Here is a 25,927-nt window from a genome sequence, read left to right on the forward strand (position 1 = left end):
TCTTTCATGTTGCATGGCTTCGAAATAATAATTTGCTATAATTAAAAAATTACAAACATTGGTGTACGTATGCTTTATACACATGAGTTTTTCCATAATGTTCAAAACTTAAGGTGTGATTTTGGTCGGTTCATGTCACTGATACAGATATGGCCATCGTATTCGAAGCAACGCAGATGTGTACGTGAAAACTGAGTGGAGTCGGGTATAGAGAAGAGCCAGCTGCAAAACTCGCACTATCAAATTCGGTTTTCGACAAGAATTGACTACACAGCTTCTGCAGTTGGTTTCTCTACTATCTAAAAAGGAAGAACCGGTTCTGTTTCCTCCGGTCCAAAGTTTCGTCCTACATATTTTCATTATGACCATCTTGCCCTTCCACCTAGCCTCAAACAATTTACCACCGCACCATCATTTGACGAATCAGTATCTGAACCACGCCATCATTCCACAGCAAAGGAAACTCCACCGTTTCAGGGCAACACAAAAGGAAGCCTCAAACAATTTAGCATCTCTACAAAAGGAAACTACACCTTTTCAGGCAACATGAAAAGAAACTCCGCAGCAAAATCACCGCACCATAATTTGAGGGCAACAGGAAAGGAAACTATCATTTCCACAGATTTTCATCACCACACCATCAGGAAAGGAAGCCTAAAACAATTTAGCATCTATACCATCAGGAAAGGAAGCCTCAAACAATTTAGCATCTATACGGCACCATAATTTGAGGGCAACAGGAAAAGAAACTCCACAGCAAAATCACCGCACCATTATTTCACCATCTCTACCGCACCATAATTTGAGGGCAACATGAAAGCAAACTCCATCATTTCCACAGATTTTCATCACCACACCATCAGGAAACAAGGAAAGGAAGCCTCCGACTGTCCATCATTTCCTGATCTCGCACCTACACAGAACAAAGGAAACTTCATCATTTCCTGATCAACCATATCGGTACTTGCCTGAAATCATATAATCCCTTCAGATTGGTACCCTCAAGCATGGCTGGATCATTTCTGGTGCATGCATATAAAGGGTACCCTCAAGCATTGTTATGCGAGAGATCTCCTCGAGAGTATATGCGGATCATCAGGGAAGGTACGTAACCACACCTCTAAATTGTATATGAAGATTTGTGAGGAGACTTGCTGTTTCATACCTTGGCTGGTATTATCATGCGAATCATCAGGGAGAGTTTACAACCTCTGTTGGGATCATCAGGGAGAGTGGAGGTATGTAATCACACCTCTAAGCTGTGTGCACTTTTTAAATTGGTTGTCTCCCCATTTGTTGGAAGAACTTCCCCATCATGTGAGAATCTGCGGTAATCTGGTGTGTCAAGTCAACATGTTTTAATAGTTCACTAATACCAATATGATAGGATATTTGAGGTTTCAGGCTTTGAGATCTATTTACTTCATAGCATAACATGCAATCTATTTACTTCATAGTATTTCTCACGTGACTGGAGTTATCATGCAGATAGAAAAGATGTACTAGAAAAGATGTACCGGTATTATCTTTCCTCGATCTGTTAACAAAGCTAGGAGGCCGCGTGTGTCAGGTCATAATGCCTCTAGCCTAATCAATGTTTCCTGTTGCATCTAGAGAGTAACATGGGTTATAGAGATAAGTTGATCGCACCTCTAAATTGGTTGGCATGATGGTTGTCTCCCCTCTAAATTGGTTCGAAAGTAGATGCCTGAGTATTAAAGATATACCTTTCATGGAATTGCTAAAACTTTATGTTCATCTTATAAAATTGTTGCAACTCTTGCATCTCCCTGTACCCAAACTACATGTTAGTTGCCACAGCCGTAGAGATAGTGTAAACATGAAAGGAAATTCCATGTTAGTTGCCACTGCGGTAGATATAGTGTAACATGTAGGTGAATGCAGATAATAAAAATTATGGTGCATCCTATACACCTACTAAGGCTACGCTAGGCTAGACAAAAAAAAATTCTGGCATAGTAAAATCTACCGCAACAAGTAAAATCTTTGTAAATCTACCACAACAAGCAAAGTCTTATCCTAAGGTATATTATTTTCATGGTTATAACATATTCCCAAAGAAAGTATAATCTGGCATCATACTCTGGAAAGGAAGCAACTAAGTATATTGCCTTTGTACATTCACTTAGCTTGCCAATCCTATTGATGGGAAAGTTCGCATACTTGTCCTTTCAATGACTAATTGAATTAATATGATCCGCATGACTATCTTTTTATTTTCTAACAACTCTTGCTTATCTTGATATAGATGAGCACAAACGTTTTGCCCATGGAAGCGATGACCGAAGAGAAAATAAAAGAATACATCATGTCTTTGCCTCAAAAGATCAAACTGGTGCAGATACTAGACGCATGCTTGAAGCGCAGTGACCTAGAGTGCTTGTTTTAACACAATGGATGGTTGGATGAGACGTAAGAAAATATTTCCACAATGGATGGTAACATCACAATACTTTCTGATTACATACATATTTAAATCTAAAACTATGGATACCACTTACTTTCTTTGTTGTCAGCTCTTTGTGCCAGTTAACGCGAATATAAATCATTGGATTTTACTTAACGTCGATGGGCCTAATCGCTGCATACAAATACTTGACTCTTTTGGTTCAAGTATGTGCCAACAATATCAGCTCAGATCTCACTTTCATCTATGTTATCACTTAAAAGGACATCAGACTGACCACTATTGTATAAGGTCCAGGATAATCCTAACTACATAATGGTGTCCAACTTTATCAGCATGTAATGTCGATTCACCATTGGTATATATGTAATGTCGATGCACCAAACCGCCACATACAGGTACTTGACTCGTTCAGCTCTCGGATGAGCCAGCCCGACCTGCAACTTACAGTGAGCGTTTACTACTCCCATACTTACTCAGTTTACATTGTTTGTGAAATAACATTTATTTTACATGGACATGTCATGCTCTTTTCTATTTAACAACTACTGGGTGTTGAGAATCATCTTAAGATTGCTTCTCAGATTAGTGACTTCAACAAAGGTGATAAGTGGCCAGACCTTGAAGTAACTAACTGGCCAATAGAGCAGTGTATTCACGAGCCATTGCAATCAGATGGGTATGTTAGAAGCTTACTACACTTTGTGACTATTCAGAAATTCCTTATATTTAACATCCATATGGGCCAATATTATTTTAAAACTCTTGTAGCTCGTCATGCGGCTTGGTTTTGCTAAAACTCATGGAACATTGGACAGGACGAACTAGCTCACGCTGTAACACATGTATCATAAAATTATATTACTGTCAATATTATATTACAATCAATATCCGTGCTGCAACTAATTAATTCGAATAACTAATTTGCAGAAGGGTATCAAACTATTTAGGAAGCAGTCAGCTATTATTCTGCATGAGTCTATTTTGAATGATTTAAATGGAACCCCATAATATGAGCAGCCAGATGTCAAGGGAGATAATAGCAACAACTGTAACGACTGCAACACAACAAGAAACCACGGTAGCTGTCGTTAACACCAGAAATTGACGCAGAATCTCCTATCATTTTCGACCACCAGACAGCATCTGACATGAAAGATTTCAAGGAGAAAATAGCATTTCCTAAAGGAAAGTGTCCTGAATTATTAAGGTTATGAGAGATTCAGATTAAAGTGCTATGCCATTGACCATTATTAGTGAACAATTCCAGTTAAGTCAATAGATAAGGTTATCAGCGAGAGCTGACTATGTGTGCATTACGATAATTTTATCACCATCAGCTGCATCTTTAAGGCCATGCTTGCTTAACTATATTGAGTGTGTAGCAACATCCCATATTTTTCTTAAACGATTAGTTAGCTGACAAGAGTAAGAATTTTCATAAAAGAAATCCTAGCAATACCTTTTGCTATCATATATATATGTATGCTGCACAAACAGCTCATTTTATTTAACTATAGTGCGTAATAATAATTGAACTCGACATGTCTGCATAACTAGAAAGTATCAAATGATAAAATTATATCAGGAAAGCGGTGTATCAATTTTCGGAACTAATCAAGTTGATGAGATGTAAAGCATCCAATTCACCGGTAAACTTAACTTTTCTAGGGTGATTCCAGTTCAAAATTTCAGAGTTGAACTGCCAGTGCCATTTGTAGGAAAATTCTCCGGGTAATGTTTTCTGTGTTTTGAAATTTACTCGAAACTCTTACCATCATAAAACCATTTTTGTGATTTTGCATTTGGATATCAACAACTGACGGTTACCTGTGTCTCACCGATCCATCTCATGGGGTCGGAGGAGAGGCCAACCATCTGGATGTAGATGTTCTCGTGGTACATCCTCCCCGTCTGCCACATCCACAATAGAGATCCATACAGCCCTGCTGCCCTCTGCATTATGAAGTGCCTGTGGTAGAAGTACGTCCCTTTCTGTAGCCATGAACAAATATTCGTCATCCACAAGTCGAATAACAAACAAGTTGCAGTTTTTGAAACTATCAGGAGAAAAAGAAAATATGTTGGACAACCATACACAGTATCACTGATTCTTTCAGTAGAATATATGTCAATTTTTTTGAACTTGACGTTTGATTAGCTTGGAAGCCAGTACGTGCTCCAGTCTGCTCAATACTATTCATAAGTTGTGCGGAAGAAAATATGACATTCTAAACGTCCCACAGGTAATGTGATAATTAAGATGAGAGCACCTTCCTTATACAAACAGACAGAATAATCACCTTCCCATGCCACCTTCTATAAACTTAATTTTCAATTATTACAAATCGCAAATCACACACGGACCCACTTGCCCAAATTTCGCTCTACTCCTCCGAGACAATCAGCATGGCGAGCAAACCCCGACTTATGCAAATAGCTACGGCGGTGAAAATTGGCAGATCCCCTCGACGTGTCGATTTGATCTCTGGTAAGTTCGATGAATATATGAATTTAACACTCTTACTCCTCCATTTCCATAGATCCCTTCGTTTGCAATCTAGGAAAATTTTGACATAAATCATATACTGCATCCATACCGTGCATCTCGAGCAACATCAAGGCAAATTGGCAAAAGCTCTCATGTGAGGTACCCTGCGCGCTGCTCCAATCGGGCCTTCCTAGGGGTCCCCGAGGAGGTGCTCCTGCTCCTCGCCGTGGAGCCGATTGGTTGGGTCGCGAGTGGCAGGCTGGCGGCGAGGAGCCTGTGGGGTCTCTGGAGGCCGTCGGGGACTGCCGAGGAGCCGCGTCGGGCTGTTTCTTGGACCGCACTGGCGAGGTGGAGCGAAGCAGAGGGCGGGAGGCAGGGGAGTATACTAGGTGTGTGCGGTGGAGTGAGGAAGATGAGAGAGGGAGGGAGCTTGAGCGAGGTGGAGTGAGTAAGGTGTGCGGCATGGGTCTGTGTTTTCTTTTCTTATTTTTATTACTCCGTATATAAGGTTACTTGCTTCCTCCCGTTGGGCACATACACCTATCTCGTTCCTTTCCTGATTATTAAGAACAATATACATTGCAAGGAGAGAGGGTTTAACGATATGATAGAAGTAGGATTGTAGGAGACATCCCTAAAAAAAAGTTGTACTGAGAGATTGTAAGCTAATGACTGTAATATGATGGTGTGTCTCTCTCTCTCTTAGCTGTTTGCAGCTACGCCATGATTTTGCAAATTTTGTCTGCCTTTCTATACGGTACGCACATGTGTAATATGAAAAACGGTACACTGAATTTCTTTGAAGCGTCTATGCTTCATAAATTTTACATACAGATTGAGACAAAGAGTTGATCGTTGCACTTACACGCTTACTTATGTGTTGATAGTATATGCAATTTGAGAGTATACATACAAAAGGTTCACATCTCATGTGATAAGATTTTGTATAATGTTGCTTCAGTGATTTTTGAATATATTTTTTCTCATTTATTGCTTGAAACTATAATGTTGGCATATGTTATTATATAGGTTTTTTTTTCTCGAGTCCACATTGCCGACATCTTTTTTGATAAAATATTTTTAGAATGTGCTTATGTTGTTCCATATCATGGAAGCACCACAAGAGCATAAAACACTCGATATATCGTTGGTCAGGATAAAAGGGATGGCCAAGGGTGGAGAAATGTGTTATAAAATAAATCCATCATTTCAATAGATGGATCTCTACATGTGCTTATTGCTTTGTGCCAACGAACCTTTTGTTCGGAGTCATTTGGATCTATATGTATTTTGATGTCACCGCTTCGATAAACTACTCCATCTCACGCATAATTCAATACCCCATTTTTAAAAATTATGTATCTGTAGCACGGGCATTTTACTATTAAGCAAAACACGAGTTGTTGGAATTGCATGTAGCGTCTATCTAAACCATCTTGAATGCATAAAATGACAATCATGACATTGGGACAGCTTCTCTCAAACCGAAACTTGTTGGTTTGTGCGAAACATTGCGATTGAACTAACAAGAACTTACTTTCTAGCCTTCTTGTGACTTCATATTTCTCCACTCCCGTTGCAACGCACGGGCACTTTTACTAGTCCATGTATAGTGGACTTCTCTATTCGAGCTAAAGTGGTTCTCAAGCCGCCTACTTTTCAGCTCACGACTATATTTTTGCCAAGTCTTGAGTCATAATCATGTCTCTCTCAGTTGTCTTATCCTACCAACCCCTAACCCAAAGAAGGGGCACATAATATATGTCACATCATAACAATGCCTTAATGTCGTCAGGTAAGAAGGTTAGGCAAGGTAGGAGCCATCATAATGTATTAAGAAAATGAAACAATTTTTCTTGTGATGGTAGAAGTAATGGTTGGGAGCAAAAAATCATGTTCTTTAAGTTGGGCTAAAAACAATACAATTTTATGCAAACAACACATGCACATTAACAAAACAAAAACACATGTGAGTGAGTGAGAATGTTTGAGCAAGTTTCAATGACTATACATGCATATATCAAAAACATTACTGCATTAGGTGAGTAATAAATAGAGTGAATTGCAATACTGTGAGGGTACATTGTCTCTATGTGGTTTTGATAATTAATAAAAATCCCTATGAACTAATGTTTTCATTGAGTTTTATATAAAAGAATATTCTATAGGTAATTGATGCTTGTAGTCCACGTGTTAGATTCAAGTGTGGATTCCATGAAAATAAAGATATACCTTAAGTATTGACATCAAGATCATCGATTTGAAGAGAAGAATATGATATGATCAATATCTTCAGAGTTTGATTCCAAGGGAAGAATTCAAGATATGGCTCTACGCCAATGTCATGATAGACTCATTATTTGAGCTATGATTGACCAAGGGTTAGAGCAGATAATCAAATAAACATTTCATTATGTACCTCAAGATATTATGATAGAGCATGAGGAGATACAATGATGGACAAGACTAAGAATGATGATTGGATTCAAGTTGATCAACTCATGATGCATAAAGAATGTACCGCATGAGATCATGAGATCTTGTGATATGGTAAGATTTGTCATTTATGCTTCATGAAATAACCCATTATATATGTGCCTTTGTGTTGCATATGTGGTTAGGTATCTTTTCAAGGGAATGCATCAAAAGTAAGATCCCATATTAGCCCATGATGACATCAAGTGGTGATCGTCATGAAGGTTGAGAAGAACAAGTTGAATATAATCATATCGAGAACATCATATGCTTGAAGAGTTGAAGCTTGCCATCAATTTGGTGACAATGGACATGCCTTAATGAAGTTATCCCATAGTGGTGTATTGAGGAGCAAACTACAAGTCCTCATGAAGCAACAATGATCAGGTGAATCATTCGGGTTTGAATGAACCTTGAAATATTGTCATCAAGATCAAGCAGGATACGCAAGGTAGGAAGGAAGCAGTGAGATCTAGGGAGAACAAGCAAGACCAAGAACAAGAATGAATGCTAGAGCATATGCAAACCCAAGATTATTGTGATGGCAGCCCGGTCAACCGCACGCTGGAAGCGGATGGCATTCCCAATACAAGCCTGCAGATCCCTGGACTCTATTTAAAGGTATGACTTTGCAAGATTTTCCTTTTACGGATCTCAAGGTAGTTGTTGGAAAACCAGGTTATAGGATAGACAGCCGCACACTATCAAGAGTGGCTTTCGGTTGGGTAACTTGATCACATCGTCTTAGGGAGGTTAACTCTTTGCATAATTTCCATCATCTTATTTTCGTTTCTTCTTGGTGTTTCTTTGTATGAGGTTCTTGAGCTTTTTGCCAACTTTTCAACAAGCCATTTTTTATTGCATTTTTGAGTTTGGACATTTTTATTGGTAATTCGTTTAGAGAAGTTTCACCTCTAAATTCATGTAAAAATATCCTTTTTGTTGAAAATGGACCAGTTCTTGATGGTGGTGATGGCTTAGCGCTCCATTTCGTTTAGTGGGTGTCTCGTTAAAATCCCATATTGGCAATATGTGGGATCTGCTAGAGTTGCTCTTAGTACCTCAATTAGATTGCGTGCTTCGAATAGGTTTCTTAGTGATTAAGTATCACAGACAATATGGTGCACGGATGCAGATCTGTTGGGACTAAGAAACATATAGAAATTTGAAGTAATAGCCAACTCAATCAAAAGTTTAAACTGTTGGAAAGAGAGTAGGCAATATATTTATTTCAACGTACTAAAGTTGCTCTTGCGGCTCAATTTTTTTGGCATCTTTTATGATCAATGTATCATATTCCCGATTATCTAGCCAAATTTTCGCTATGTTTCTTATTTATGCATGTGAACCGGTGTATGGGTAAGTATTGTTTCGTGTATTCCTTTCAAAAGCTGAGATGAATAACTAAGAAAATTAATTTGGAGACCAACAAACCGGTGCAATTCCTTTCATTTTGCTTAAGATCATCTCTGACATATCTGGCCATGGGCCGCCCAGCCCGGCCCGAAATTGCCGAGCCTGAGCCTGAAAATGTTGGCATGACTACCGGGCTAGGTCAGGCCTGGTAGTCCAAAAATAGTGAATAATGAAGAAGCCCAATCCACGACCCGACAGCTTGATGGGCCTTTCAGGCTTTTGGCCATGCAAGGCTGGGCTCGGTCCTAGTTCTATACTGTCAGGATTTTCCGACCCGACCCGATGTATGGCCAGGTATGATCCGTAGCAGATCGCTTAAAATCGTTTAAAAAGTAAAATATCTCGTTTGAAGGGTCTTTAGAGTAGCATAATTTTTACTCACCGCGTCGTCCAACCCTCAAATATACTCAGTCGCGGCTCATTCCGAGTAAAATTTTGACCCCCTGGCCACCGCACTACCCAACACACACCACATCATCACCGGCGTCGTCTCCGGGAGCCACCATTAGCTTCCATCGACACCCCGCAGCCTCCACCGTAATTTTGCTCCAATCTGCTTCGCTCGCTGGTTGCTGCAGTCACCGAAATCAGGCACCTGTTGCCATCGCCGCATCAAAAAATCCAAACACCATGCTAGGCGGCACCGGAATCGAGACAGGTTTGCGAAATCCCAACCACTGCTCTTCGGCCAAGTTGAGCTTGGTGTGCGACCGACGACCATGGTTCCATGAGAATCTTTGTCCTCTGCGGTGCTCCGTCAATACCTAGCCGTCTTAGCTCCGCTGACCTTCTCACAGCCCGGCAACAAGTCAACGCCGTCGGGCGGCCTTCTCACCTCCTCCGTCCTCCACAACACTTAATGGTTGTGCTTTTTTACTTTATCTGAACCCTTCCCGCTGTCCACTTCATTTGAATCGTTTCGTGTGTTTGGCTTTGAATAATTTAATTTGTAAACTTAGATTTTTAGGAAGTTAATCATGCTATTTTTACTTTACCTTAATCTTTACATGTGTTTGGCTATGAATAATTTGCTTTGTAAACATAATCTTTACTATTATATTCGAGTTGGTACGTCATCAAACATGTTTGATGTCAAAGATTGGAGACATCTTGACCATTCAATCTTACTAAAAGTCTCCCGCTTGCCATCCAGCCATCCGTTATATACTTACCAAAACAAACGACATAATCAGATCGGAAATCGTCTCGGGAGTCCATTTAACAGGAATCAAGATAGGAAATCAATCACGGGAATCCATTTACTTCCCATAAATATGCTGAGAATCCATTCAAGCGGGAGACGTTTACTTCCCATACAACGAAAGCCATTGATTCTATCTACCTCCTAGGCGCCTTGCACTTTCCAAACATGTGCTAGATATCTACCTACAATCAGGATCAGGAGCATTACAAATGACGTACAGATAAGGAAGTAATCAGCGCACGACAAGAAATCAGGACATAACCATTAGTAATGCATGGAAAGCAATCAGCGTGTTGCCACACCAATTCAAAGAGAAACATGAAAAGCACACACCAACAAGTATGGAAGTACATTATGTGTACCAATAATCTTGGGATTTCTACCATCGCCGGAATTTTGAAAAAAACATGGAAAGAATGAAAGAACTAATTTGGAAAGCAATTTTCGGGTAAAAAAAACTGAAAAGTAATCACGGTTAATTATTTCCCTGACTCGCTAAACGGCGGACCGACCTACACTATCTGATCACCTAAACTCTCAGGCTATCCTCTGCTACCGTGATCTTGAAAAGCTATCGTATCACGGAAGTATTATGTACCGGGCTCCAATCGCTATAATCAGGAGATTTCTACTTTCCTTTTTCGATTAGTAACTTAATCGCATCTTAATCGCCGATTGGGTAAAATTCATCCTCACTTATCTATACGAAGGAGTAAGAATTGTTTTGTCGTTCGTGATGTTTTTGCATCTCTGCAGATTTATTCTGGTGGATAAGCTGCTCCAAACCGCGTTTCGCAATGGCGACCGGGCAGAGTCGGCGCGAACGCACCTATTTTTAGGTGTGGCCACAGCTTAGCACCACTACCACGCCCCAACGCCGCTTTCTTGCATCACCACATGCCGCCAACAAAGTACCGCACCACAGCGTCCTGTGATGCCCAATTGGCCGCCCAGGAACTATACCATCGGACAAGCCCATGTCATATGTTTTCTCTCTGCTCTCCCCTTTTGATCTCGCAATGAACCAAGACGTCACCGATAGCCATACAATCCTGAGCAGCGTCATGAGAGGCTTCCCAGCAATCGTTGCCACCAGGAGCGGAGTCACTGCACCGACCACAAATAGGAACGGCATGCTCCCGCCTCCGACGTCCCTGACCTTCCTCCCTGCTGTCATTGGCCGATATGGAGCATCGAGAACACCAGTCCGCAAGCACTGGACTCTGGAAAATTCACCTCTAACGGTTTGCTCCCCTAAAACATATGGACTTCTCCACCAATTTATGGAACAATCTATCTCTGTCTCTAGCTACATGTAAGGTTTTTTAGGGAAGAACTCCATGTCCCTGGATGCTGAGATCATGAAACGGCATGAAGAAAAGAAAAGGAAAATATTGTATAGTGAAGATGCATTACTTTCTGGTAAGATCATACTACTTGTGGGGTTGATTTTTTCATACCAAATCGACATTGTGATACAGGCAGATTCTTGGTATATAAGTGATTCATTATAGCTTCATTCATTTCATCACTGCAGAATAATGTTTTACAATACTGACTAATTATTGCTTGGATTGAGCTATTGGTTCTTCTATGTAACATGAAGTGTGCTCATACAATAACTATGTGCACGATATCATTAGGTATCATTAGGTTTCAATGTGTTTGCTCAAACTGAAACACAATGTTTCTCAATGAAACTTGGTAAAACGGGATAGCAAGAATCTGAAAGAAGGATATCAATGGTACAAACATGCACGCGTGCACGTCACAAACACATTTATCTAATAACTACCTAATGAAGGTCTGATGTAGCTAACTTGGTGTTATCATGATTCAAGAGGTCTACTCAGTACCGTTTGCATGGTAACATAGAAATGCAGTTGCGTGCATCACTTGGAGGTGGAGCTCTCATTCACCTCCCGTTTGGTTATTCTTGAAGAAATAATATATGTTATTTGACATGTAGCATATTGCGTGGGGCTTTAATCAAGATTTATATCGAAGTCGTTTATTTATTTTGTGTAGCTTTGTTTCTCCAGCCATTAAGCTTTTACTTTAGTTACTTGCTTGATTTGGAGCTACATCTTCTTTTTTTCCCTAAATGGGATTTTCATAACGGAATACAAGGTTCAGGAGCTACATCATCTTGGTTGGTGATTTTATTAACATATCGTTTGGTTCTTAAATTGTACCTGTGTTGCCATTCTCGTAGGCAGAAGAACAACTTGAAAATTTTGGAACACGTCGAAAGCATTGAGGCACGAGGTCTCCCTGGTAGGCACCGAGACAAAGCAAAGTGCTCTGCTGAGCGTCGTCCCAAAGCCGAGTATGTGGTCATGCAATTATCCCAAAACTTACTTCTATAAATGTGGCATCCTTAACTTAAAATACGTATTTTTTGCAGATTTTACATCTCTTTTGAAAGATGTTCGAATTTAGCTTGTAACCTCTTAAATTTATAAGGTATATGTGTTGAATTAATGCGACAATATTTTAATTGGTGTGCATAATCAAAACAGACATTCAGGAATGGATCAATTTGGTTTGGTTGACGGGTTATATGATGGGTTGTTTGCACGTGAATCACGGAAGTTTATAGCAGCCGTTGCAAGATTTGTAAGTAAGATTTAGAGTTATTATGATTTGACTTTAATATTTTCTTTTGTCAATTTTTGGTGCATCAACGGCTAGGATATGTGGAATGACATTAATTTATTGATCGACCTAAAGTTTTGCACATACCTTTACCTCTCCAACACCGCTGGAGGAGGTTAATGCTATGTTGGTGGACTTCTCTTGCAGACTAAACACCATCTAGGGGCAGAGATGAGGGTGACTACCCATCCTCCTGACACACCAGGCATTCGAGTTAATTGCTCCTGGTTTCTAAAATCATATTTTATATGTTTTTAATAATTCTTGCTATTTTATTTTTAAATTTTCTCCTCTAGAAGGAAGATAAATTATTGTTCGTCAAGTGCTTCATAGAAATTGTTTTAGAAGATAAGGAAGTTCAAGTTTCAGATTTGAAATGAGATACTATGATCAACACTTGTGATATGCATGAGCTTTGAAAATTCGGTTTTCTACCCGCAATCCTTTTGTATGCATGCCCATCCTAGATGATAAGAGATGTAGCGGTACACATAAATACAATATGTTTTTTTGAATCATAAAACATGCTTTCTGCTGAATCCATTGAAAATAATGAGTTCTACGTACCAAAGCGGAAAAAATAAGATTGCCATTCTAGAAGCCAACCTTCATTGTCTATGTTGACATTAATAAGACTAGGTTCCGATCCATGTTTTGAGAGAACTATTGTCAGCATAACATGATCTCTTGAGATCTTACAGTTCTATAAAGATGTCTGATCATAGGGGAAGCCTATATTGCTTTTGCTCAGCGTAGCTCATATATATTGGTTTTGCTCAGGGTAGCGGAACAGTTGCCAAACCAAAGTTAGTTCATATATCCTCTAGAAGAAAACTCCAACTCACACTAAGCCATGTGGTTTTCTTTCTTTTTTGTATTAAGTGATCATGCTTATTATGTCAAAAGGAAGTGAGTAGTTCTTTGTTAATAACAGATAATTGGATGGGTCCTCTCTTTGTACGCATATAAGCTTTTATTTAAATACATTTCAAACTAACTTAAATCTTAATATGTTTGGGATATCATTTAGCCATCCTTAAATTTTCATATGAAATACTTACTCTTGCGCGCGAGACAAAGAAAATTAGTGACCGTGGCAACGCACGGGCATTCAACTAGTTTTTTTAAGAGTTGAGTTTTAGAGGTTCGGCTAGGAACCAGTTTTATTTAGTGGACCAAATAAATGATTAGAAACCCTCGGAGGAATAAAGTTGCCCCGACTTGTGTTAAGAAAAAGAGCAAACTGGTTCATAGGGTAGCAACGGAGATGGCATCTCAAAAAAGCAACGGAAATGGCAAAATGACAAAAAGAAGAAGCGGTGCCGTGCGTGAAGGCGAGGCGTGTACGTACCTCTCGGTCGTGTCGCAATGACTAATCCGACCATCGTGGTAATGGCGTGGCCCGGAGCTCCAATCACCCACTTCACATCTCTAAGCTCACCTGACAGACAGTCTGACACCAACCTCCTCCCAGCGACGCTGCGACCTGCGTGGGAATCTGGGTCCGGCGAGCCGGCGATCGAGGACCTGCGGCGGCGTCCGGTCTTCCAATCTTCCTTGCCGGGGATCTAAACCTCCAAGGGCAACGTGTACTTCTCTCCTCCTCTTTATCGAGAAAAAACTTCTCTCCTCCTTTCCTCCTACTACATGAATCTGTAGTTCAATTCACAGAGATAGGGAGAAGTTTTAAGGACTTGTTTGGTGCTAGTCTGCTAGAAGTTCTGTGGGGGATGATATTCAATGGGGATTTAGTTTTGCTTCTTAGCAATCATGATCTTTGTTTGTATGTGTGTGTATGTGCGTGGTTCTTGCATGTAAGCTTGTTTCAGCAGTTTGTATCTTCACTGACATCGGCGTAGTTACAAATTTAACGCTAAGCTATTACACTTTGTTTTTTAAAAATGAAAATTTTATTCATACCCAAGTTTCTAAGAAAGCCATGAGAATTTGGGATTTGGTGGAGAATATCTCCACCAATTCCTAAAAGTACACCAGTACTACAAACAAGGCCTAGGGGAGCTTGTAGTTTAGGCTGTCGCCATTTCCCCATCGCTTGTCAATTTTCATTAGAACCTACTACCTTGAAATGTGCAAGGAATAACAACCGTCGTTTATCTACAGAGTTGTCACCAACACCAACTGCCGAGCAGAGCAGGTGATTGTTCGAGTTCAGGCTGCCTGCCCATGGAAGGAGCCATGTCAAGCTCTCCAAACTCAAGGTGCTTATCTTATCTCTGTAATTTTCTTCTTTCAAATAGTCTCAGAATTTTGTATGCCAGACCCATGATATCCTTCCGCGAAGGTCCCCTTTCTCTCCCCTTTCGTCTCTAAGCTCTCTACAGTAAAACTCGAGTGCTCCCTCTGTCCACCGGGCTCTCCGGTGCCTCTCCACCGGATTAGCCGGTTGGAGTTGGCCGACGAGTAGCGCCGGATTAGTTTTAGGGGTAGTTCTTTGCTTTTGTTTGTCCGTAATGGCGTTTTGGAGTAGGTGGCGAGGTCTCTCTGGCCGGATCTCGTCCGTCTTGAGGGTTGGGGTCGCCGTCGTCCTGCTTGGGTGGTGCGAGTGGGAGGCGCCTCATCTTTCCTCTTGGATCTCCAACAATAAGGCCTGGGGCCATCTTCTGTGCTACTGGGTTGCTGTACTGCTTCATCCTCTTCTGGCCGGCCGTGGCGGCGAGGGGGAGGGGAGAAATGGTTCGGCCTTCATCAGCTCGGAAGGTTGGTTGGGTGTTCTCTTCATCCAATCGCTCTGGCGCGGTGTTGGATGGATGTTGCTGCAGATTTTAGGCCTTCTTTCGTGGTGGAAGGGGCCTCGTCATGCTCCAGCGACGGACGCCCGGAATAAGCGTCGTTTTCGCCCCTGCTCTGCTCCTGGTGCTACGGTGTTGTTCCCGCTTCTCTCGACCGGCCGTGGCGGCGAGGGAGAGGGCGGAAGCTTTGCTGTTGCTGCGGGGGTAAAGCAGGTCGTCGTGCTGCTTCATCGTGCTCATCACATGGTTGACGTGCTAGTCGCCATGATCTGCGGAGTTTGCCGCTCAAGTCGCTGTGTTCACGGCACAACAACCTCCTGTGTGGAGGTCTTCGATCGAGTCTCCTGCCGGCGCTATGCTCCTCCTGGCTGCGAAGTGATGTGTTCCCCGCGGGCGGTTGAAGGAGGCCGGAGTTGGAATCTCGCTGACGGTGGAGAGGAACCAGGACTGGATCTCATTTTCTGTTTTTTTTCCAGGGTTCTTTTCGTAAAGTGCCAGGACTGCTTTAGAGGGTTATTTCTTGTAAGTTCCTGGCTGCAATTTGTACCCACCGCTTTTGTCATCTAATGCAGCATCTGGGGTCCTCTAGACCCTGCCCTTTGTTCAAAAAAAAAAAAAAAAAATGATATCCTTCCGCTGCTAGGATTGCTCTAGTCACCGGCGGAAACAAAGGGATCGGGCTAGAGGTGTGCAAGCAACTGGCGAGCAACGGCATCACCGTCGTTTTGACTGCTAGGGACCAAGCCAGGGGAACGTCTGCCGTCGAGGAGCTCAAACGTCTGGGGTTCTCCGACGTTACTTTTCATCAGCTACACATCACGGATGCCTTGAGCATCGCTCGGTTGGCTGACTTCTTGAAGAATCGTTTCGAGAGGCTCGACATCCTGGCAAGTTTTTCATTGTCGAAGGGCCTGAGGCCGAACTTCATTAAGATAGCAAGTTTTTCATTGTCTGTGCTTCCTTTTGCTGTTCGCGTTTTACGGTGCTCAATTGTTGATGTTTTTTCATAGGTGAACAATGCCGCAATTGGTGGAACTGAGCGTCCTCCAGTTTTTGGTTCAATACCCGTCGACAGAAAGGTAAGATGAGATGTGTGCGCGAGAAACATCGCCATTTAAACATGCCCTGACAGATTTCCATTCTGACATGTGCTTACGAGTGTTTCAATGCTAATACTCTAAGCAGCTACTGTTCTACTGCTAAACTCGACGTTGCAATGTAGTTTTTCTTTTAGATGCGTTGAAATTCAGTTTTAGGGGCGCATGTAGGAGCAAGTTTGATCTGGCACCAACATGCCATGTTTTGAGTTTTGACCAATCAGTTTCAGTTTGTTCTGCCTGAAAACTTCTACATGCGTGATGAATAATAACTAGTTGAACAAATTTGATTCATCCGTAGGTGCAGCAGTTCGACGGCATGGACAGGAACCAGAGACTTGAATGGCTGTTGAAAAACTGCCGCGAGACATACCAAGCCACAAAGCAGTGCCTGGAGACGAACTACTACGGCACAAAGCAGGTAACAGAAGCTCTCTTGCCCCTGCTCCAGTGCTCCCCTGACAGCAGAATCGTCAATGTCTCCTCTAGCGTTGGGTTGCTAAGGGTAATAAATTCCATCGATCACACTCCCTACCGCAGCATCCAAAGATTTCCACACAGCTGTATGTATATATTTTTCCTTGGCAAATGCAGCAATTCAGAAACGAGGAGCTAACGCAGGAGCTGAACGACATCGACCAGCTGACCGAGAAGAGGCTGGACGAGCTGCTGGATATGTTCCTCAAGGACTTTGAGGCCGGCCGAGTGCAAGTGCGCGGATGGCCGGCCGAGTTCCCGGCGTACAAGGTGGCCAAGGCCGCCATGAACGCCTACTCGAGGATCCTCGCTAGGAGGCATCCGGCGCTGTGTGTCAACTGCGCAGACCCCGGCTTCACCAGCACCGACATGACCCTCAACACGGGTCTCCTTACGCCCGAGGAAGGTGCGCGCAACATCGTGAAGGTCGCTTTGCTGCCGGACGGCGAGCTGACCGGTGCCTACTTCCAGGAGGGCCAGCAGGCATCGTTCCTATGATACTGGTCGGGCATTTTCAAATTTCAATCTTCTAGTTGTTGTTGTTGTGGTGGTCTTGTGGATGGAAGAATAAGTTTATTCAGCCCTGGATGAGGATATTCATGTAGGCTTTCAAATTCGTGTATAATGTCATTTAAGAAAACTGTACATTGCTAAATTCATTAGGGCACTATTGCCAAACTAATGTAAGGATAAGTGCACATGCCGCTTTTCACAATGCTTGTATGTTTGTCAATCTCAATATCCATCAGATCATTTTTTTTCGACTCAGTTTTTGGAGGCACTCATAGGTGTACGGTGTGCGTCCGTTCATAGGGTGAGTGTATATATGTATTTTTGATTCTTTACGTTATATATGGTGGGTCGCAAAAAAATGGAAACTCCACACTTTCTCAGAGTAAAATGTGAACAAAACTTAAACTTGCACCGTTGAATTTGTAAGAGTTTGAGTTTCAAAATAGTCATTATTTTCTTCGACGTATTCCTCACAATCTTGTGGCACCGGAAGTGCAGAGTTTGATACTCTACTTGAAAGTTGGCGCTCCGACAATCTTTACGAGATGATCCCTTAAAACTTGGTATCCCTTTTAAGGATACAAAATGTTTTAAGGAACCATGTGGGCACCGCTGGAACAGATCCGGTAAACTTGGACCATAAAACTTTTACGGTGTGAGTTTAGGGCATTTGTTTCGGAGTAATGTTCGCTGTCATACCTCAAGATGTGTGCAATTACAAATAGATATCAACAACAATAGTTTCTAGGTTTAACTTAATTTATAGTTTTCGGCTCAAATAAATGTATACGCAGTCATAAAATATAAGTAGCAACCTCACGAGCACAAGTAAGTGCAATCAACATATGATAAAATCAAGAAACATCGTCATTGTCATGACCGCCACCGGGGAGCATACCGTATAGGCATAGAGTAGTACTCTGTCCTATACAGTATCCCCTTGTAATCCCACGCTTGAGCTTTAATTTCCCACCCTATATAAACACGAACCACGAGTCCGAGAGTGTATCGTTTCCACCTACGCTAATATGGTATCAGAGCGAACCTCTTATGTGACCTAGCAGCCGCCTAAAATCCTGGAGCACACACAACAAAAAAACAAAATCAAAAGACCAAGAACCGATCTCCCTCAGCAGCCATGGCATCCTCCTCATCGTCGATGCCCCTGTCTAGCCTGCTCGGATCCCCTCCCTCCCAAAAAGTGACTAGGGCAAACTTTCTCTTTTGGGAGGCCCTAGTCTTCCAACCCCTTCGTGTTTCTCAGGTCCTCGGCTTGCTCGATGGTACCGACATTGCACCGGCAAAAACTCTAGAGGTTGAGGATGCAAACAACAAGAAGACCACAATCCTGAATCTTGCCTACACTGCGTGGTTCGCTCGGATGCTACGGTGCAAGGGTTCATTGTTAACTCGTTGTCGCAAGAAATTCTCGCCCATGTTGTTGGCCTTGAGACCACCACCGAGGTTTGGACTGTCATCACCAACATGTTTACCTCGGTGACACGGAGGAAGACCAATCATTTGTGAGGTGCTCTCAACCATACAAATAAGAATGATATGACCATGGACAATTTTTCGCCAAGATGAAAGGATTCTTCTCGGAGCTCGCCACCATTGGAAATCCCGTTGAAGAAGATGAGATGTTTTGCTATATCCTCATGGACTCAACGGCTCCTACAATTCTCTCGTGTCCTCCGTCAATGCGAACCCAATACAACTCTTGATGATCTCTTTGGTCAAATTTGTGCTCATGATATGCGCCAGAACATACTCTCCGAGAGGGGCTAGGACACCGGCACGTTCAGCTCCTCCACCAACGTATCTCAACGTGGTCGCGCTGATGAGCGCAACTCTCACACTCGTGGCGGTGGTTATCGTGGTTGCAATGATGATCGTGGCCACAATGAAGACCATCAACACCATGATGATGGAGGTCATTGTGACGATGACCGTCAACATTGTATATGAACGAGAAGATTTTCATTTTGCACATTCTTTTTTTTTTACAAAACTTTCCATGACACATTTTCATTTTACACATTTTTTAAAGAACTTTCCATGAAACACTCCTTTTTTTTACAGAACTTTCCATGACACATTCTTCTGCATGCATGAACGAGAACATTTTCGTTTTACACCATACACTTTCTCCACTTCTCTTTCTACCTGATAAAAACGCGAAGGAAATACAAAAAATACACATTTCTTTCTTGGCCCAACCAAATTCCTCAACTTCTAAAAGGCAAGCCCAACAAAAACCTCCTTAGTACCGTCATGAAATTTAAAGCCCACGTCACCCCTTCCTCCCGTTCGCCGCCGGCGACGACTCGCCGAGCACGGCGGCGGCCGAGTCGACGTTGGTGAGGAGGTATTCGTAGATCTTCTTCCTTAGCCGCTCTATCGTCTCCTCCGGTACGCCGTTGGACGCAGCGGCAGGGGCCGCATTGGCGACGGGCTCCTCGCCGCCCGCGTCGGTGGGCGGAGCCGGCGGTTCCACCACCGGCGGCCTCCCGATCTCGCTTAGCCAGTCGTTGACACGCTTCAGCTGCGGGAGCATCCTGGCAGCACGGTCGCGGTCCCACGGCGCCGCCGCCGCCACGTCCGCATCCAGGAACCGCTCCACGAACGACAGGAACCACCGCCTCGACTCCTCCCCGAGCCGCCTCGCGAGCTCGCCCCTCTCCTCCGCGCCGCCTCCTCTCTCCCAATCCGGCGGAGGCGCGGCCGCTGCCGTTACTGCCGTGACAGCGCCCGCCCTCACCTTCCCCTTCGCGGGCGACAGCCGCGACTTGGCTGGCGGTGATGCTTTCACTGCCGCCGGCTTCGCCGACTCATCGACGAGAACGACGGCCAGAGGGGAGGCCGCATTGGCGGGGGTCGGTCTGAGGTTGTAGAGGGAGAAGGCGGAGAGGTCAGTGGCGAGACCGGCGCCCACCCAGGAGGCTGCACGGCGTCGGCGCTCCGCCGCGATGGCAAGAGACTCTTCATCAATGCTTGCGGATTCGCCCACTGTTGATTGATCTGGTGAGGTCGCCGTAGAGGCTGAGGCAGCTGCCTTGGCTAGCGAGTCGGCAACGACTGTGGCACGCGACATGGCTGAATGCAGAGCAAGGAACTGTTCCACGGCTAGCTGCGGGTTCTGCTCCTCCGCCGTCGAGCTCACCTCCGCGTACGAGCTGCTCAGATCACCAGACAACAATGTCAATATAGGTAATAAGTTCTTACTGCATTACTGTTACGTGGTTGATAATTCACATTCTAAATAAATTATTATAATGTTACAGTAAAACTATTAGTTGAGCAGAACTGGGAGCTGAATAAGACACTACAATGCATGCTTTCAAAAGTATTAATAGTGTTTCTAGAGGACACATTGCAGTAGCAAGTACAAGTAGGACGTACTTCTAGTTTGGCAGTATGAACAATAATCAGCACACATTGAGTGAAGATGAACACTGGCAGAACCAAGCTTGCTGCGACAAGAACATGTGAAGTGTAAACTCCAGACATGTGCGGAAATAATCACAAGTCCGTGTATGTGTCAAAAGGTGAGGGAACCAGCCAAGATGGTTGATAGCATCATTGCATCATGCAAGCCAGCTAGAGCCAAGGCATTTGGAATGTGTCAATTATTTCAGGAACCATGTGAGATAAACATCAAGAGAAGCATCAACTATCAAGGCTGTCAAACGATTATAAGAATAGAAGCCATGTGAAATTTAGATGCTTTCCCACCAGTTGCTGAATTTTGCATACTCGAAAGTTGAAAGGAAATGAAGAGCTAAAGCGGAGTACATCTAAAGATTTTCAAACATGTACAATTTACTGAATAAAAGCTATCATTAGGTGCAAGTCTAAAAAAACGTGGTAGTTGGAAACTTAGAATTAAGATAAATTGAGGTACTGCAAGTCTTAGCAGGAGGAATAACTCAAGGTCATTGGCTGATAGAATCTTGAAGGCAGTTGAGTTGGCAATGCCATGAAGTGTTGTTAATTATAGGCATCATAAACTAAATAAATTATGTAATAAGGCGATAAAAATTACCTTAAACATCGAAGCAAGCTCTCTGCAGCAGAAGCTTCTTGTATGGCTTCAACTGCAGCCATTTGTGCCGCATCCCTGTACTTGGTAAGCTCCTGTAACAAAATAAAATGAAATCATGAAGCACCAATATATAACATAAAGCACTTAATTACCACAGCTAAACTGGTATCTTATCATCCCCTCCTGGGAAAATATGGTACATTGTTAGCGGGCCATTCTATATTTGCTTCAGTCAATAGGCTAAAGGAATGGATCAAAATATTTACAACAACAACAATATAGGGCCCCAGCTGGTAATCATTCCAGGAGTTTACGTATACTTGAATTTTCACATATCTGATGGAAAGTGTAGCAGACCCTATTTATTAATTCAGTTGATAACCATTAAAAAAAGAATGCTCAACTCGTTATGGTGCCAAAACGTTAGAACTGGACATGACATGTATTAACAAGTTAGTGATCATGTCAATGAGCTAGCTAACTAGCCATACCTTTCCTAACTTAGCAAGTGGTGGAGGAAGCGATGTCCATGAAGTGCTTGGATCGGTTAGCTTTTTGTTATTTGCAGCAATCTTCACTAAATTTGTCATATTGGTGTTGCTCAAAACCCCTGACGACCGCCTTATAGGAGAAAGATACTTATTGATTGTTCTGTCAGAATCATCTGAGAGAGCACTTGATGTGCTCTTCCTTGGAGGAGTCTGAATCTTAGTGTCATCCTTGTGTGAGAGCTTCTCATCTGCTGGTGGTTTTCGTCTAGGAGTCTGATCACAAAGAAACAACAAGTTTGGTTGAATCAAAACAAGTTTAAGCATCATTGTGATATACAAAGTTCCCAAAATGTAGATTCTATGGTGGTCAATGCTTGGCATGAATTAAACACAACGCGCGTAGAGGTCTCCCTCATCAAGCCAGCTGCCCCTTGTGTGCACAAGCTCAGGAAAACATTGCCCACCTCCTAACCCAATGTCCTAGACAGAGAAGTGTGGTTCTATATGCTGAGCTGGATTGGATTTCAGCACCTAACGTCAAACCCTACAGATCCAATTCTTGAATGGTGGGAAGGCTGCTAGAGGCCAGTGGCAGCAAATCTACGGAGTGGCTAATATAGTTAGAAAGGAACAACCGAGTGTTCGACCAGGAGGCTGGCTCCCCTTGGCTAGTGCCTAGTGGCAGGCAAGTTCGAGGCAACCTTCAGGGATTGGAATTTATGTGGTGGAGGTAGAGGTAGACTAGCGAGAGTAGCCCGGCAATCGTGTGTGTGTGAGGGGGATGAGATGTAACAAACTTCTACCTATATTAATATATAGACACGCAGACCTCGTGCGAGTTATAGGAAAAAGAATTACCCATATAAATGACAAGCATAGTTAGCATACCGATGTGCTCCTATTCTCGGGCTTCCTGTCAGGCTTGGCCACCTTTGAATCTGAATTGCCTTTGCTTTTCGTATCCGCCTTCCCTTCCCAGCTTCTTCTCAACGCCTTTGGTCCCGACTCAATACTTAAGAGAGTATTGCTAAGCAAGTTACCTGCAGAGGACTTCCTCCCTGCTGTAGTAACCTTCAGCACAGAAGCAGCCTTTTCTAACAAGGATAACTTAGATGGCGATGACTTGTCTGCTCCTTTCGCTTTTGCTCTCAGCTTCATATCATTTGGCAGACTTTCAAACGATGCAGGCAGAGAACGGACGCTGGTAGGCGATGAAGGTGTCGACCTAGCAATGTTCGGCCTCACCTTTGAGCTAACCGCTTCCTTCTTATCGAAAAGGCTAGCCAGCGCTTGTTTCGAGAGCGAAGAGTTTGACTTGGTCAGCTGCGGTTTCTTGCTTTCGGCCCCGTTGCTTTTCACAGAAGCGTTTATCTTCTGCAGCTTGCTCTGCTCTTTCTCCAGTGACAGAGCGCCGGCATCCTTGGAGCCATTGACCGATGGCTGCGCCTTCTTGGCGCCAAGGAAACTGGAGGAGCTAGTCATCACAAGGTCCTCGGGACTGCCAACGCAGGCATGCCTGCCTGGAACCGGCCTGACCCCCCTCAAGATTGGCACTGGTGTGGCGGCCTCGAGACGGTCCACATGGATAAACTGCCCCAGCTGAATCGTGTCGCTCAATATGAGATCATGCTGGTCCTCCGGCAGGGAAACGTAGGTGGCGTGCGATGAGTCGGACACCTTGAGGTAGAAGCCCTGGTTGGTGAAAAGGTCGCTCCCGGCGAGCGCGGGGACAATGCTGACCACCTGGAGAAGCGACGAGCGGTGCTCTCCCGCGACCTTCACCTCGCTGTTCATGTGCTGAAGGAGCTTGAGGAGGACCCCGGGCACGAGCGACGCCATTGGTGCAGCTCCCAACGCGCATCACCTGCACATTATTGTCCAGCACGATTCAGCAACCGCGATCATCATTGGATTAAAAAGGACTGGGGAGTGAACTGGGACTGAAAAGAGGGAAATTGATGATGAGTCGGTGGTAGACGACCTGGGCTAGTCCTAACAAAGGGAAAAAAGATCTGCAACAGCCAACTGTAATAAAGGCTACAGCTTTCTAGTGGGGGCTTAAATCCAAGCTAACAAGTTGTACTGCAAACCCTTTTTAGGCTCGCAGGGACATCTAAGAGCAATTCCAATAGTATAGCCAACTGTTGGCTATAACAAGATGTCATATCATTTGTAGTCATCATATAGCTAACATGTACAATAGTTGGCTATAAGAATGTAGTATTTTACTAATATATGGCCCACCTTTCACTCTTACTGAGTCTCAGGAAGACGCGCAAGAAATTTGACTATTGCATAGTAGCCCACCTCCCTTCTCTCTCCTCTTCTCTCTCCTCCAACTCATCTAAAATATATTATTTAATGTCTTATAGTCAGCTGACTGGACTCTATTGTACTTGCTCTAAGTACTGGACTGTCTGCACCTGTCACAAATGCCAACCAGTAGAGACACAGAAAGGATGTTTAAGGACAGTAGAAAGACAAATTATCCGCTGTCATTTTCTGAACCGGGAAAGCACAGAAAAATGGAGAGACACAAAAGTTAGCTAGAACAATCTAAGTGCAGGCAAAAAGGTGAAGAGAAGTGTACGCCCTCCGTCTTACTCGTCTAAATTCAGATGTATCTAAACATAGTCTGAGTTTAGACAAATCTTAGACTCTGAATTGAGACAAATCTCAGACATGTTTCATGGGACCGAGGAGTACCTACCGACCCAGCATTACTAATTGAAGGTCAGTAAATCAGCATGGGAAGGCCAACAATGGTGGCGGCAAGGGGTACGGCCGTGAGGGGTTGAGAGTAGGGACGGTGTTGTTTCTCGGAGAGGATTTATAATTGGTTTAGCCGGAAGAGAAACAGGAGCATCAATGAGCAGATCCAAACGGGGTCAAAGTGGGCAAGTGGCCCTATCCTATGCCAACCCACAAGTGCATATGAACAAATGTAAAAGACAGGGTTGGAAATGAAAGGGAATCTGGAGCAAAGCTTCTCTTGTTCATACTTGCCACTGAGCAAAGCAGAGTAGCACGAGAAGCAATGGGCATTACAAATGTGCGCTGTTAGTATCTCTAACATGTAGAACTAGCTTGGCAACAAACCAGTGGTCAACCACCTTACATACCAGCTGAGCTTCAGGGGAGGACGGAAGAGGGAAAAAACAAAGGTGAATGGAGGAACTAATTAGAGAAGGAAGGACGGAAGAAAAAGAGGAGTTCCTCACAACTCAAGTTACAGCTCAAGCTTAATCCGGCTTCTGCTTGGGAGAAGAAGCGGAGCAGAGGAGGCGGGCGAGGAAGAGGAGAAGACGTGTGCTCACCTGTCGAGGGAAGCCTGGTGAATGAATCCCGTGAGGCAGACGAGGCCAACTGCCCGGCTCCTCCGTGTCAGGCTTCCCGTGAAGAGGAAGAGGGGAGCGTGGGCGGAGAAGACGGTCGATTGATTGATTCTTCCCGTGCGTGCTGCCTGCTTCCGCCGTCCGCAGCAGGCCTATACGAGGAGAGACGGCGGCCTGCTCTGCTTCCCCTCTGATCAGCAAACCTCGCACCTTGGCCTGTCACATCCAGGAATCCCGCCCGTTGGCCCTCGCAGCTCTCCCTCAAAACATGTGAGGAAGACGACTGACTTCTTTGAGCCGAGCGCACGCGGGCAGCCAGCAGTAGCAGCAGCGGGCACAGAGAAAGAGGGAGCGAGGCAGTACTGGAGCACTGTAGTGTGGAAAAGCACTCCGCGCCTACGGCATCGTAGGGTGGGACCCAGGAGTCAGCGGGTGCCGTTACTACGGTGAGGCGTCGCTTTCCGTGAGGCAAAGCGGACGTGCATGGGTATAGAGCATCCCCACTCGTTTGGGCTCCCCACGCCCAAATCCGGCGAAATTTAGCGCC

General features: G+C 43.8%; 2 protein-coding genes and 1 long non-coding RNA gene across 10 annotated transcripts; 1 reads left to right on the forward strand and 2 right to left on the reverse strand.

Moving 5' to 3' along the window:
• Positions 1-423: 423 nt before the first annotated feature.
• LOC127316501 (uncharacterized) lies at positions 424-5,376 on the reverse strand. Of its 5 annotated transcripts, none has more exons than XR_007860465.1 (3): positions 5,083-5,376; positions 1,166-4,988; positions 424-913 (listed from the first exon to the last, which is right to left on the reverse strand). It is a non-coding gene; the product is annotated as an uncharacterized lncRNA (long non-coding RNA). The 5 variants fall into 5 exon arrangements; XR_007860464.1 differs by having other exon boundaries at positions 1,166-4,423; positions 5,029-5,376; XR_007860466.1 differs by lacking the exon at positions 5,083-5,376 and having other exon boundaries at positions 1,166-1,790; positions 4,270-5,022.
• Positions 5,377-14,046: 8,670 nt separating this feature from the next.
• LOC127316500 ((+)-neomenthol dehydrogenase) lies at positions 14,047-17,729 on the forward strand. 4 transcript variants are annotated; one of them, XM_051346912.2, is made up of 6 exons: positions 14,047-14,261; positions 14,794-14,891; positions 16,066-16,309; positions 16,433-16,501; positions 16,821-16,940; positions 17,141-17,729. In XM_051346912.2, the coding sequence occupies exons 2-6, from the start codon at positions 14,857-14,859 to the stop codon at positions 17,492-17,494; spliced, it is 822 nt and encodes a 273-aa protein (XP_051202872.1). In that variant the 5' UTR covers positions 14,047-14,261; positions 14,794-14,856; the 3' UTR covers positions 17,495-17,729. The 4 variants fall into 4 exon arrangements, with proteins under 4 accessions (XP_051202872.1, XP_051202871.1, XP_051202870.1 ...); XM_051346911.2 differs by having other exon boundaries at positions 14,049-14,261; positions 17,114-17,729; XM_051346910.2 differs by having other exon boundaries at positions 14,050-14,261; positions 16,821-17,024; positions 17,114-17,729.
• A 1,807-nt stretch (positions 17,730-19,536) lies between these two features.
• Positions 19,537-25,495, reverse strand: LOC127316499 (uncharacterized). The gene is made up of 5 exons (XM_051346909.2): positions 25,363-25,495; positions 22,934-23,909; positions 22,046-22,318; positions 21,555-21,646; positions 19,537-20,685 (listed from the first exon to the last, which is right to left on the reverse strand). The coding sequence occupies exons 2-5, from the start codon at positions 23,882-23,884 to the stop codon at positions 19,803-19,805; spliced, it is 2,199 nt and encodes a 732-aa protein (XP_051202869.1). The 5' UTR covers positions 23,885-23,909; positions 25,363-25,495; the 3' UTR covers positions 19,537-19,802.
• Between the last annotated feature and the right edge of the window lie 432 nt (positions 25,496-25,927).

Source organism: Lolium perenne, chromosome 7 (assembly GCF_019359855.2).
Source record: "Lolium perenne isolate Kyuss_39 chromosome 7, Kyuss_2.0, whole genome shotgun sequence".
Taxonomy (NCBI): Eukaryota; Viridiplantae; Streptophyta; class Magnoliopsida; order Poales; family Poaceae; genus Lolium; species Lolium perenne.

Coding starts and splice junctions, on each gene's coding strand:
- LOC127316500 (XM_051346910.2), top strand. CDS start 14,857: ATGGAAGGAGCCATGTCAAGCTCTCCAAACTCAAG. Junction 14,892..16,065: donor TCAAGCTCTCCAAACTCAAG/GTGCTTATCTTA, acceptor TTCCGCTGCTAG/GATTGCTCTAGTCACCGGCG. Junction 17,025..17,113: donor CTAGCGTTGGGTTGCTAAGG/GTAATAAATTCC, acceptor TGGCAAATGCAG/CAATTCAGAAACGAGGAGCT.
- LOC127316499 (XM_051346909.2), bottom strand. CDS start 23,884: ATGGCGTCGCTCGTGCCCGGGGTCCTCCTCAAGCTCCTTCAGCACATG. Junction 22,319..22,933: donor CCGAGAATAGGAGCACATCG/GTATGCTAACTA, acceptor CTTTGTGATCAG/ACTCCTAGACGAAAACCACC. Junction 20,686..21,554: donor AGCTTGCTTCGATGTTTAAG/GTAATTTTTATC, acceptor TGATCTGAGCAG/CTCGTACGCGGAGGTGAGCT.